Raw genomic sequence first — 14,854 nt, 5'->3', positions numbered from 1 at the left:
ATGCTTGTATGAAGTCGCGCATCCACACTATCTGTAGGTAGCCGGGCATCCACAAATGCTTCCATCTTATTTTTAAAATCGTTGTCTACTAATTTAAGCTCCAGATCGTCTAGTTCGTCTTTGGTACCAACAGGCTCAAATTCAAAGCTAGTTGCACGTGTGACGAACATTCCACACCGTCTAGACAGGTCTAATTTCGATACGCACACGCACTGCCCAGTACCGGAATAGCTAACGCCAAAACGGACTGCGGTTGCAGTGTGCAATAAGAGACGCGTGTCCGCGACTCTATCGAATGGTTCCCACATTTTGCCACTTTACAAAATAACAGGGAACCGATGACAATTTCGGTTCCCACAACAAAATGCAACATTGGCAAAACGGCTTCAGATATCTCGCCTGACGTGAAACTAATGAAACTAATAAATAGAACGCATCGTGTCCGGAACTAGGACAGTGATGAACCAAGAAACAAACGAGAAGGTTCTGTTCCGCGTTTACCATAAATATCACAAAGGTCCGAGTTATTACACACGTACAATCCCTACGCTAGGAGCAACTCGATCAGCTACTATATCTAGCTCAGAACGCATCAGCTTGATCTGTTTTTCCATATCTACTAGCTTTTTATTCGTCTGTTGTGGTTTGTATTGAATTTCGGTCAATTTTTTAATATTATATTCAGACACGAGTTGTCATCAACAACAGACATCGTTTGAGTCCCGATTGATTGCGATCTTGATACTTTATCTGAAAGTTAAACAATATAAACAACCATATTAGAGTTTTGAGCTAGTGTAGTATGATAAACTATGAATTTACTAAAACTACTTTCTTTTACTTACATTGTACTTGTTTTTGCTTGTTTGGCATGCTCGGGATGGAACAAGAAGAAGCCGTTTTGGAATTACCCGAAGTCGTGGCAGAATGTAGCGGAGCATTTAGCTCTTGCAGCAACTGCTCGTGCAAAATCGGTTTGGCAGCACTAGTCGTTGAATCTGGTATAAAAGCATTTTTAATATGACATTTCATAATACTATTGCAGGATGCGTTAGCGACCAAACATAATTTCTCACCATTATTTTGTGGTTTCGATGCCACCATAACACACTTCCTATCTATCATTTTCAAATTTAGCATAGGTCGTTTTGCGCTAAAAATGCAAGAAAAAAAGCGTTATTGTTTTGTACATCTCGATTCTTCTTACGCACTTACTTCTCCACGTTGCGTATTGTGCAGCTCGCGTATTGTTATTGCCACACAAACGATGGCCTCTATCGGGGATCCCGTAGCTGTTACCATAAACTCTGCGATGCAAATGCTAACTATTTCTACAGGAAGAAGTTGAACACTGATGCGGACCAACAAAGCCTTCCATGAAAAAGATGCTCATCGAAACAACTCTACACACACACACACACACCCGGTTGTACACAATATCACACGGCAGCAGCAACGAACGAAATGGTGATGCAGGACAACTACAGGAAGTACAAGGAGCAAAAACGTGGGGCAGAGGGGGGAGTGCACATAGGGATTTCAGAAAGGCAATAACATACGACAGCTAATTTTTATTTAATTTTTTTTGTTGGACAGTGTGAGGGCGACATATCATCACGAAACACACACAAAAACCAAGCCATATATACATTGAGGTAAGCGAACTCTGTCAAATACTGCCTAAAGCATCGTTATAAAGGCGCCTTTTCGTAACCGTACGGGCGCCCGAAAGACTGCGGAAAGGCACCTTTTTATGTGACATTTGCAGCCTGGGACGCGTGAGAACGGGTAGTGCAACAATAAAGTACAGGAAAACTTAACAATCCCGCTGCGCAAAGCGACGGAAGAAATCATGCCGTTCGGAGAATTTTATCATGCCATCTTTTTCCCTCCAACGGCAAATTTGTCAAGCAGCTCGTCGAGCTACCCGTCCCTGGCTCCGCCTCGTACCCCTCGCCTGAGCGCGCTGTCGAAGGTTTGAATGTGTTGGTGCGTCAGACGGCCAATCGCTGTCAGTCGTCGTCCGTGCTTTTTCCCTCCATAGCGCTATCTCTTTCTCGCGTGTGGACAATGCTCATGAGTTGCTGTGGCGCTTAAAAAATCGTTTACACACATTGCTGCGATGCATTTGAATTTTCACAAATCAAACAAAAAAAGCGCAATAAGTTCAATTGCTGCAATGTAAAAATGACTAAGGAATCGCTAGCTAACGCTGGAGGGTTTGCTGTGAAACGCGCTGAATCCTAATTCGCATTAACACGTTCATCCCGGCGCTGATTTTCATCAACTTTCCTTTCCACCAGCACCTAGAACGCAGGCTGGAAAGTTCACTGGCAGGCAGTGGGGCCTGCCATCGATCTGAACGAGTTAAGCATTAAGCATAACTTTGTTACACTAAGCTTTTGCTTTCGTATGTTGTAGATTACACAGATATGCTGAGCCGTCTGCGCAAGGGTATGAGCGTGCGTGTGTGTGCAAAACTGTCGCCAAATGTGTTTTTTTCCGAAATGTTATGATCCATCGGTCAAAGAAAGGAAGGTGTTCATGAAAGGCGGAAAGACGAATTGAGGCCCCTGTCAATGGTAACTGATGACAGGGAGGAGGGGGTACTGGCACACAGCTGTTGGGAGATTGAACACTATACTTAAATTGCCGGTGGGAAGGCCATGGGACCCCTACGATCATCGGTCACAGGCCCTAAAATTGTAGCCGCCATGGGGGGAGGGGAGGTGCAAATGGTTTTCTCCAGCCACGGAGCCCTAAAGACCATCTTTCCGGGGGCCCTTGTTGCTAATAATCTGTCCACTTGTAGACATACGGCATACTACAGACTAGAGATCTTCGGCGACCGCCTAGTCCGCCTATCGTTAGGTCTGCCGCTGGTACATGGCCGTGTTTTTTTTATCGTGGTGGTGCATCCTTCCCCCTGCCTGCAGCGTATGCATCGAGCAGGAGACAGTGTGGCAGTATGCAAGTTGCACGCTGGATAGGAGCAGTCTCGCGGCACCGCCATCATTCCGCACATCTGCATGCCCGTCGTGGGTTCTAACCGCGTATGAACCGTCCGCCGTAGCAAGGGGTGACTATCAGGCTACGCGGTACTCAAGTCCTGAAAAGGCCGGCATGATCACGTAGGCTATTACGCCAATAATAATAATAATTATAAGAAGAAGAAGAAGAAGAACTTAGCATAGCAGTCCACACTCGGAGAAGGTTTTTGTTTTGACTTTGGTGCTGCCGGGTCTACCGCTGTGGCGCGACAAATGCACGGAATGCACTTGAACAAAGGACATGAACCTACCGATCCGAACCCATTCCAAGGCAATGCCGGTCAATCGGCGTCATGATACCGACTCTAAGCCAACAAGCCACCAGATTCTGGACGGACAGCACCATACGCGCACCGTAATAAACAAATCCAGAATCCTCTTTTGTATGGATTCAATTCAAAATGTTGTTTCCACTTGCGTCCGCTAGCTGAATTAGAAATAAATGTGCAACAAATCACACGCACGTTTGCTTAAATCATGTGTCTTTTTAATACCCCCAACAGCAGAGCCGATCGCAAAGATGCCAATGCCAATGGTTGTGTTGTCTCTCAGGTAGCGAGATCGAAAATGCATGGACTTTGTAGTCGTAGCTGATGAAAATGTACGCATCAGAATCAAATAGTTTTGGGGTTTCCACACACACACACACACACACACACACACACACACACACACACACACACACACACACACACACACACACACACACACACACACACACACACACACACACACACACACACACACACACCACACACACACACACACACACACACACACACACACACACACACACACACACACACACACACACCACACACACACACACACACACACACACACACACACACCACACACACACACACACACACACACACACACACACACACACACACCACACACACACACACACACACACACACACACACACACACACACACACACCACACACACACACACACACACACCACACACACACACACACACACACACACACCACACACACACACACACACACACACAACCACACACACACACACACACACACACACACACACACACACACACACCACACACACACCACACACACACACACACACACACACACACACACACACACACACACACACACACACACACACACACACACACACACACACACACACACACACACACACACACCACACACACACACACACACACACACACACACACACACACACACACACACACACACACACACACACACACACCACACACACACACACACACACACACACACACACACACACACACACACACACACACACACACACACACACACACACACACACACACACACACACACACACACACACCACACACACACACACACACACACACACACACACCACACACACACCACACACACACACACACACACACACACACACACACCACACACACACACACACACACACACACACACACACACACACACACACACACACACACACACACACACACACACACACACACACACACACACACACACACACACACACACACACACACACACACACACACACACACACACACACACACACACACACACACACACACACACACACACACACACACACACACACACACACACACACACACACACACACCACACACACACACACACACACACACACACACACACACACACACACACCACACACACACACACACACACACACACACACACACACAGAGGATTGGCTGATTGGCTTTGAGTCATGAAGAACGTGATTTTGCTGTCGCTTCTGATCGAAACTGTTTTTTATAGTGTTTTTGGTGCGATTCACTGGTGCTTTTCCTTGACAAGGAGTTTGGTTCTGCCTGTGGTTTCCGTGCGTATAGCGGGTTCTGTCCGCGGGCCTTTTTCTTCTGAGGGGCAGAAGCGCGGAACGTGCTAGTCTTGTGGAACGCGGGTGAAGCCGCCACTATAGAACAAGGTCGTTTTCGAAGAAAGTGCGGTTTTTTTGTAGTGGTGTTGCCGTGGAAAGTATCTCGTGCATTTAGGATACACACTGTACCTCTCAAATATTGATAGTGCGCGTGAAGTATAGGTCGGTATTGCGGGTGCCTTTACGCACACTTGAGTTTAGCGAGTAGTGTAATTGTGCTGGTGAAGCAAAGTGGCACCCAGTGCGTGAGTGACTCGAACGTGAGTTCTGTGAGTTCCAGTGACTTATCGTTGCGTTTGTTGCGTTGTTGTGTCCAAACACCACCGGTATACTGTGTGCGTAGTGAGTGTTTTACGATCTTCGAGTGCGTGAGTGCCTTTGTGTTAACGTAGTGCGTGAGTGCGGAAGAAGCATTAGGGTGCGTATACACGTACCGTGCGCGGTTAACGTCTTAGGGTGCGCATACACTCAAAGAACTAAATGCGCTGCGTGTCTGGATTCGCCTAACGGAATGAACGGAAACGAATCGCTTCATCCTCGTCCGCTAGGGTCTGCCCTTAAGGACATAGGCGCCTTTTTTGGACGTAGCAACAAGACGCCAAGATCGCCCTCGGATGATAATGTGCAGGGTTCTGTATCACCGGCGGTGGATGTCGTTGAAGTTACGCCGGAAGAGCCGACTTCAGCCAGCATGGAGTGCCAGGAAACTTCCCATCCTATCAAGGAAGTGGGTTTCGAGGTTAGTGCCAGCAAACTGCAAGAAGCCCTGGTGGTAGCAAGGGAGCTGCATACGTACACGAAGGATCGGAACAATGTACATGCTCGCATCAAAAAGATGTCAGTGAGCATCCTCTCGGCGTTATCGTGTATCGAACGGGAGATGTTGTCTATGAAGTTGCGAGCGGAGAGGGCTGAAAAGGCGCTTCGCGAGGTCCAATCGGAACCTCCAGAAACACCTATGACTGGGAAGAGAAGTAGGAAAGTGAGAACGCCAGAGGAAGCAGAGGACGCTAAACGAGCAAAAAACGATGCTCCCTCTTGTAACCGTCCAGATGCAGAATATAGCGAAGGGGGAAAAACTCAGAGAACGGTGAGCTATGGAGCACGGTTGTCAGCAAAAAAGCCCAACGCAAGAAGAAGATGGGAGCCATGGCGGAGGGTAAGCAAACAAGAGCGAGTGAACACAACGGCCCAGTTAAACCCGTACCGCGACGTCCAAAAACGGAGGCAATCCTAGTTGAGACCACTGAAGTATCAACGCACAAAGACATCCTCCGCAAGCTTAAAGCTGACCCTGAGCTTCAGTCGTTCGGCAAACAAGTTGCTCGAATAAGAAGCACTAAAAATGGAGGATTGCTATTTGAGCTTAAGAAAAGTGATCAAACGGAGTGCGAAAGCTTTTCCGGAAAGATCCAACAAGCCATTGGTGAAGCTGGCAACGTAAAGTCTTTGGGACAAATGGAGACAGTAGAAATTCGTTTCATCGACGAAGAAACGGAAGCAGCTGACGTAGAGAGGGATTTGAGAAACCAGATAACTGGCCTCGAAGGCTATAAAGTCGAGGTAACGATGAAGCCTTCCTTCTCTGGTATGCAGACCGCTCTAGTGAAACTCCCGGTAAAGCTAGTGTCGGTGGTTACATGAGCAGGAAAAGTGCAAATCGGTTGGTCAGTCTGCCCGGTGCGTATAAATATACCGAGCAGAAGATGTTACCGCTGCTGGCAAACCGACCACATTTCTCAGGACTGCTGTGGGCCAGACAGAAGGGACTGCTGCCTGCGCTGCGGGGAAAAAGGGCACTTCGCTGCTACGTGTCGTCAGCCACCACGATGTGTGCTTTGTCCAGATGGATCCAACGCGCATCACTCTAGCGGAGCACTCTGTCCGGCGGCTAAGAAAACAGCACCATGGAAGTAGTCCAGATAAACCTAAACCATTGTGAAGAGGCACAGGCACTACTGAGCCAGGTGATGGTGGAAGAGATAGGAGATATTGCCATAGTCTCTGAGCCATACAGCGCTCCAACAGACTCTAGTAGCTGGGTGGCAGATAAGACTGGGAACGCTGCAATATGGGTGACAGGCAGGTACCCAATACAACGGGTAGTATCAAACACCTTCGAGGGTTTCTGCATAGCTGAAGTAAATGGAGTGTTTTTCTGCAGCTGTTATGCTCCCCCAAGTTGGGAGCTAGAGAGGTTCCATGTTATGTTAGACAACCTCATAGCAGAGCTGGATGGGCATAGACCACTTGTAATTGCCGGTGATTTCAATGCCTGGGCTGTTGAATGGGGGAGCAAGCGAACTAATAGCAGAGGTGATGCTGTTCTCGAAAGCTTCGCCCGGCTGGGAGTAACGCTGGGAAATACCGGCACAACCCCCACGTTCAACAGAAACGAGAGGACATCAATCGTTGATATTACGCTCTGCAGTCCCACCTTCTCGGAGAGATTAAACTGGCGAGTTAGTGATGCACTCACACTCAGCGACCATAATGTTGTCAGATACGCCATCATCCAAGGGCATAGGCTAACATCATCATCAGCGCATGGGTCCCGAGTTGGTGGTAGAGGCTGGAAAACCGAATCCTTCAATGAGGATTTATTTAAAGAGCTCTTAGCTTTCGGAGATTTCGGCGAAGCCGTCAGCGCCTCCCAAATCATGATAGCCCTTACCAAAGCCTGTGATGGCGCTATGCCAAGAAGAAAACCTCCTAACGGACGACGACCACCTGTGTACTGGTGGAACGCGTCGATTAAAAGACAACGGGCTGAATGCGTAGCAGCACGGCGCAAAATGCAGCGAGAAAGATGCCCTGAAGTCAAACAGCAACTCAGGATCGTATACATTGCGGCTAGGTCAGAACTTAAAAGAGCGATTAAAGCCAGTAAAAGGCAACACTTCCTCAAGCTATGCGACGAAATCGCTCGGAAGCCCTGGGGACTTGCCTTCAATACACTCATGAACAAGGTAAAGTCTTCGGAACCTGTAGAACAGTGTCCTGTAAAGCTGAAGAGCATTATTGAAATCCTGTTTCCAACACATGCACCACCGAACCTCAGTCCTACGATCAACACGCCAGAGACTGACCCTGTGCCTGTAACGAGACAGGAGATTATTAACCTGGCTAATCGATTAAAATGTGGCAAAGCTCCTGGGATAGATGGCATCCCCAATATGGCGATCAAGGCTGCTATGTTGGCATACCCTGATGTGTTCAGAAACGTGCTAATGAACACCCTGACTACCGGCCAGTTTCCGTCTATGTGGAAAAGACAGAAATTAGTCTTGATACCAAAGCCAGGTAAGCCGCCTGGCCACCCTTCAGCTTTGAGGCCCTTGGGGCTTGTGGATAACCTGGCCAAAGTGCAAGAGATGGTGATTTTGGACCGCCTTACAAAATACACTGAGGGACCACTCGGTCTGTCTGACCGTCAATTTGGCTTCCGGAAAAAACGATCTACAGTGGACGCGATACTGGCGGTGCTGGAAAAAGGTAATGCGGCGTTTCAACGGAAGCGATGTGGAGCCCGATACTGTGCGCTCATCACCATCGACGTGAAGAATGCCTTCAACAGTGCTAGTTGGGAGGCAATCGCGGCAGCGGTAGAGCGCATGAAGATTCCCCCGCACTTGTGCAGGCTGTTGAGGAATTATCTTGACGGTCGCGTGTTGCAGTATGATACGGCGGAAGGAGTGAAAACAAAAACCATCACCGCAGGCGTACCCCAGGGATCAGTGCTTGGTCCCACCCTGTGGAACGTCATGTATGATGGAGTACTGACCCTCGCCCTCCCTCCTGGTGTCGAAATCACTGGTTTTGCAGACGACATCGCTATTACTGTCTCAGCCGTGTCTATTGAGGAGGTAGAGATGCTTGCCACCGACGCAGTCGGTCGGATTGACCGGTGGATGCGGGATGCAAAGCTAGAGATTGCGCATGCGAAGACTGAGTTCATCGTCATCAGCAGTCACAAGGTGCCCCAAAAAGCATCGATAATGGCAGGAACTGTACAAGTCGAGTCTACCAGATCGCTGAAGTATCTTGGGGTAGTCATTGATGACCGACTGAAATTTAAGAGCCACCTCGAGGAAGCCTGCAAGAAGGCCATGAAAGCAATAAATGCACTAGCGGCATTCACTCCAAACATTGGCGGACCGAGTAGCAGCATTAGGCGCCTTCATGCTAACTGCGCCATCTCGGTGTTGAGGTACGGAGCGCCGGTTTGGGCGCATATACTACAGGAGAAGCAGCACCAGAACACCGTGAATAAGGTGCACAGGAAGTTGGCCATGCGTGTTGCTAGCGCGTACCGTACCATTTCGTACGAAGCGGTATGCGTTATTGCGAGCATGATGCCTCTTCGCATCACCCTCGAGGAGGACTCGAAGAACTTCCGGAAATCGCGTGCGGGGGAATCTTTCACCGAGACTGCCAAGAAAGCCTCAAGGCAAGCATCGAAGCGGCAATGGCAGAACGAGTGGAGTAACTCGTTGAACGGAAGATGGACCTACTTGCTGATCCCCGACGTTGCAGCATGGCTAGACAGGAAACATGGTGATGTGGACTACTTTGTCACCCAGGTTCTTTCCGGCCACGGCTGTTTTAGAAGCTATCTGCACAGGTTCAATCGCGCCTCTTCATCTCGGTGCCCTGTGTGCAAGGATGAGGATGAGACGGTGGACCACGTCATGTTCCACTGCCCCCGATTCGCCGAGGAACGCCTGCAGTTGAACGAGAGTTGCAGAGTAGAGGTGGGCCGTTCTAACCTGGTACAAGCCATGCTGCAGCACACCGGCTCATGGGAGGCAGCGGCAACAACAATGCGTCTGATTCTGACCAAGCTGCACCAAAAATGGAAGCAAGACCAGCAGCTCGGCGATATTTAAATTCGTCGTGAGTGTATGTGTTAGTGAACACGTGAGTGCGCGGCGGAAAAAGTGTCGTTTAGTGCCTGGTGTTTCGCGTCGTCGTCATGACCGTTTTGTGTTCGCGTGATAACTGTCGGATCTGTCTCGCGAACTTTGGCTCATCGTGCAGTAGCGAGGATGAAATGCTAATGCATAAGCCCTTCCCCAAGAAGCATACCGAAAGGTGAACCCATGGGGAAGGGTATATGGCCCAAGGAGGGGGTTTACTGGGTAAGAATCCCATGTCAACACCCGTGCGACAACGGGAGTCTTTCGAAGATTCCCCCTCCTTGTAAAACAAAAAAAAAAAAACACACACACACACACACACACACACATACACACACACGCACTCACGCACGCACGTGAGCACACACGTACGCACACACACACATGCACGCACGCACACACACACGCACACATGCACACATGCACGTACGCGTGCACGCGGGCACGCACTAGCGAAAGCGCGAATGCAAGCACGCACCCACGAAAGCGCGAACGCAAGCACGCACTCCCCCCCCCCTCCAGACCCCCCCACCCCTCCCACACGAGCGAGTACGGCTGGTTCAGCGGTAAAAGTAAAGCACAGCCCTCTACGTTACGCTAGCGTTACGCGTAGTGCCAGTTTACCACAAACCCAAGCAGCATTTTTTTGAACGCCTGTTTTAACCGTCGTAGATGAGCAAATTGATAGATAATAATGTCTAATAATCGAAACTTTATAAATGTTCAGCAATCGTTCATAAGGTAATAAAAAATAATTAAATAATAATTCATTAAAATAAAAAAAATAATTATATGACTATTACCTTACTATATTTGATATTCATTAATGTTATTTAATTTAATAATTACTTTTAAAACAATTAAAATATTAAAATGCTTCTTCTTCTTCTTCTTCTTCTTCTTCTTTTGGCTCAACAACCGTTGTCGGTCAAGGCCTGCCTGTACCACACTACTTGTGGGGTTGGCTTTCAGTGACTTTTGGATTACCCCCCCATAGCAGGATAGTCAGTCCCACGTATGGCGGCACGGTCTAGTTGGGGCTTGAACCCATGACGGGCATGTTGTTAAGTCGTACGAGTTGACGACTGTACAATGAGACCGGCTGATTTATTATTAAAATGCTTATACATTTCTTATTCCACTATTGGTGAAGAACTATGATATTAAAATTATAATCAATGTGCAAATTTATTTATTAACCTAATTCATCGCCCTTATAATAGTGTCTTTAAAATAAATGTTATTATGATATAAAATGGCCCGAAACGTAGATTTCATAAATAATAAATACATTTCATATATTTAACTTAACTAAATATATTTTACATATTGTTTTATATTCTACTTTTTGGAAATGTTACACCAATTTAAAGCTTCAAGAGTTTGTTAGAACTTGTTTTTGACTATTTTTCATAAACCATGTACATTACTTGTGTTTCAGAATTAAATTTCCTTGGTATTGGTTAATCTTAAAACATAAAACTTTTATTTTCATCGCAGTTTTAAATATTTTTTATTTGAAAATAGACTCTGGTCGGTCGCATGGATGACAAAACTAGAATAAAAATGTTGCTTGGGAATATTTCAAGGCATGTAACGCTTCTCCTATGTAACGTAGAGGGCTGAGCCTTACTTTTACCCAAAAAGTTTTGTTTTCAAAATCGTTACACTATTTTTCAATATCGGTATAAGCCATTTCAATCTGTCAGTTTGGCGGGCTCTCGCCACTATGGGATAGAAAGAAATGAAATACGTCAAAATGTTCAGTGGGTGCCCTACCCGCAAATTTCCGTTAAATGCCTTCTAATCGCCTTGTAATCGCCGGCGAATTGAAGGCGATCAGCAGTGCATTTAGCAGTAATTAAATGCCTTTGAAATATGTCAATGAAAAATTTCGCTTTTAATTTGAAATTTGAAATTGCAACTGTCAAAAGAAAAACCTTACAAGCGTCTTCAGCACTGCACTGTTGTAGTGTTCCCAGATATGAGCGTGAGATTCGATAGCACGATTTACGTGTTATGTTCCCTTGCGTTATGCTCTGAGCTATTTCACTTTATTAAAGATGATCTACATTATTCGGTTGTTAAAGACCAACTCATTGAAAGGTGATAATATATCAAACTCATTTCGATAACTAAAATAAAAGGAAAAATGAGATACATATTTCTCCCATCCTGATAATGAACGGTGAACATAGTGTAATTATTATGTTTTTTGAAAAAGGTATTATTTTAATTTCGCTTCACATAAATTTTGTTTCAAGTAATTATAGTAAGAAAAAATTAATTTAAAAAGAAATAAACGCAGAAAAAAGATCATAAAAATCTGGATTTGAACACACGCTTTTTCGGTTCGGAACCAAAAGCGTTGTCACTGCTCTATTTGGCAGTTACATTGGTACAGGTGCAAATTCAGTATATAAACAAGTTAGATGGCGGCAACCTATCTGTTCTCCTTGAATCAAAAAGTTGAAAGATTTCGAAGAGAACCCGTTACAGCCGTGAAAGTTTCGGTTGAAATCTTTATTCGCCTTCTAAGGCGACTAAGGCCTTAAATGCCTTCTGAATGCCTTCAAAGCCGTTTAATGCTGGTAGGGTGATGTTTTCTAAATCATCCCAACGAATACAGTATGGAAATTATCAAATCAGCAAAATTATCAATAGTTTTGATTTTTTTAATGAATTTAATAATTTTTGATTGCACGTTAAAACACGTCTTCAATGTTAAAGGAAAATAAACCATCAATCATTGAACATTTTGACGTGTTGCATTTCTTTCTATCCCATAGTGGCGAGAGCCCGCCAAACTGACAGATTGAAATGGCTTATACCGATATTGAAAAAAAATGTAACAATTTTGAAAACAAAACTTTTTGTATTGAACTGGCTTTTCAGACTTGAAATCACCCATGCAGCCTTCAGTATTCGTTTAACGTGGTTGAAATTTTCAGTTTCAACATTGAAGTGGCTTGGAAAACCCTGTAAAAGAAATTAAATGCAAGCTAGTGGCAGTTAGTTTAAATCAGGGTAATACATTTTATTTCAGTCCTCTTTTACATACATTTGAAAGCTAGATCATAATTGTTATATGTAAGCTGTTATGTTTAGAATAGGAAGTAAAGGTTTAAGTTTATGTAATTATTTTTATTAGTTTAGCTTTGTATTAAAATGAGTAGAATAAAGTAGCCGAGTATGCCCGGGATAAGGCAAAATGCTACGAGGAAATGCCTCAAGAACTAGAACAGATAGTTAGTATTTCATATATAATTTTTACTTATTAAATTCATATACGTTTACTCCAACATAGTTCATATCACAACTTGAATCACAGTTCATATCCTAATTGTATAAATGCCTAAATCATTAATTCAATAAAAAAAACTTATACAATTAATGGACCATTACAAGGTTTTCAATGATATTATTGACATGTTCAGCGAGTTGTTGATTCGTTCGAGCATATAATTGACTCTTTAAGCGAGATATAGAATTGTTCGAAAGTATGCGTTGACATGTTCGGTTATACTGTAGAGCTGTCACTTTCGTACCCCTTGGACTGCAGCTTGTATCATTCTCATCAGAAGGTAAACAAACGATTTTTGTAAAAATACGTTTGTTTTAACTAATTCATGTATTGAACAGCTTGAGGAATGATTATTAGCTAATTTTAGGACTTTTAAGAATGAAAAATTGAACCCTGCGGCACAGTGTGTAAACAAAACAAATGATAACACTACAGAATCGCTGAACATGTCAACGCCTACTTCCGAACAATTCTATATCTCGCTGAAAGAGTCTGTTATATGCCTGAACGAATCTACAACTCGCTGAACATGTCTATATAATCCTCGAAAACCCTGTATATCTATCTAAATCTAAGCTTCTTTTTTACGTTTAACCGTATGTCGTAATCCTTTCACATCACTTCGTGCCTTTCCATCGTTAAGTTTCTTAACTAGAAAATCTTTCACAGTTCCATCTAAAATTGATACCATGTTACTACCGCCTACAAATTTGAAAAGAGCTATTACATGTATATATTTTTCCAAAGGTAGTTTCGGTTCTGGTATGCTTTTTCCTGACCACGTAAACAACGAAAAGAACTCTCTATCAAAGAGTAGATCTAACGTGCTGGATAATCTTTCATTAACATCATTGATTCCTTTCAATATATTTACAAGCAGGTATATTGTTTCTGTCATGAAAATGCTGTTCGTTTTCAGTTTTTCCTCCATTTCCTCAAGCATTTCCAGAGTTTCTAATCTTCTAAAGCAGCGGTCGGCAAACTTTTGAGACAAAGGGCCAACTTTAGTAAATGATCTAAAGTCGCGGGCCAGGAGAATGTGGTTTTTCTGTTATTGTAATTTAACTATTACATTATAAAATTTTAGAAACAAAATAATTGGTTAATGATATCAAGCAATGCGATTGGTATTACAGGGTTTACCTAGCCAATCGAATGTCGTCAAAGCGTTATCGGTCGCCGTAAATACTTTTTCGGGCGACGTAAACCCTCAATTGGGCACTGTGATTTCTATTCGGGCCTTGTGAAGTTTGTGGACGTCGTGTATACCCGTTTTGGCATTTTGGTTGCTAATATCTTGGCACTATTAGGCAACAATCAAAGCATCGAAAGAAATCCCAGATTCATGTTTGAGGTTCCAAAAGAAGCTGAAATGAAGACAGAGGGACAAGTGGCTATATTACTGTGTTAGCTGGATCGGGAGATTGATGCAACCCACCAAAAAGTAAAATAATACCTGGGAAACATGAATAAACAGATCAGGAATTAGAAATCGCATCCACTGACTTCGCAGTGGCAAACAATTAAATGCAACCATTTCAGTTGAATTTTAACAGAATTTCCGTATAACACCCTAGTCCGCCAACTGGTCCAACATCCGTCACCTGTGTCCTATCGATTTTTATTGTACCAACGTGATGCAAAAAC

The 14,854-nt window shown here is 44.7% G+C and overlaps 1 protein-coding gene across 1 annotated transcript; it reads right to left on the bottom strand.

Moving 5' to 3' along the window:
- Positions 1-649: 649 nt before the first annotated feature.
- Positions 650-1,570, bottom strand: LOC121600944. Its single transcript, XM_041929724.1, has 4 exons — positions 1,216-1,570; positions 1,077-1,153; positions 846-998; positions 650-750 (listed from the first exon to the last, which is right to left on the bottom strand). Exons 2-4 carry the CDS (start codon positions 1,138-1,140, stop codon positions 662-664), a joined length of 306 nt encoding a protein of 101 aa, XP_041785658.1. The 5' UTR covers positions 1,141-1,153; positions 1,216-1,570; the 3' UTR covers positions 650-661.
- Between the last annotated feature and the right edge of the window lie 13,284 nt (positions 1,571-14,854).

This window comes from Anopheles merus, unplaced genomic scaffold (assembly GCF_017562075.2).
Source record: "Anopheles merus strain MAF unplaced genomic scaffold, AmerM5.1 LNR4000012, whole genome shotgun sequence".
In the NCBI taxonomy this organism is placed as follows: Eukaryota; Metazoa; Arthropoda; class Insecta; order Diptera; family Culicidae; genus Anopheles; species Anopheles merus.
The sequence above is the reverse complement of the archived record's forward strand: the minus strand, read 5'-3'. Positions and strand labels throughout refer to the sequence as shown.

Bases quoted from the DNA above. Each gene is read 5' to 3' on its own strand.
- LOC121600944 (XM_041929724.1), bottom strand. From the start codon at position 1,140: ATGCTAAATTTGAAAATGATAGATAGGAAGTGTGTTATGGTGGCATCG. The intron at 999-1,076 runs GTGAGAAATTAT...CTTTTATACCAG, and splicing joins ATCGAAACCACAAAATAATG to ATTCAACGACTAGTGCTGCC. The intron at 751-845 runs GTAAGTAAAAGA...TTTAACTTTCAG, and splicing joins CAAGCAAAAACAAGTACAAT to ATAAAGTATCAAGATCGCAA.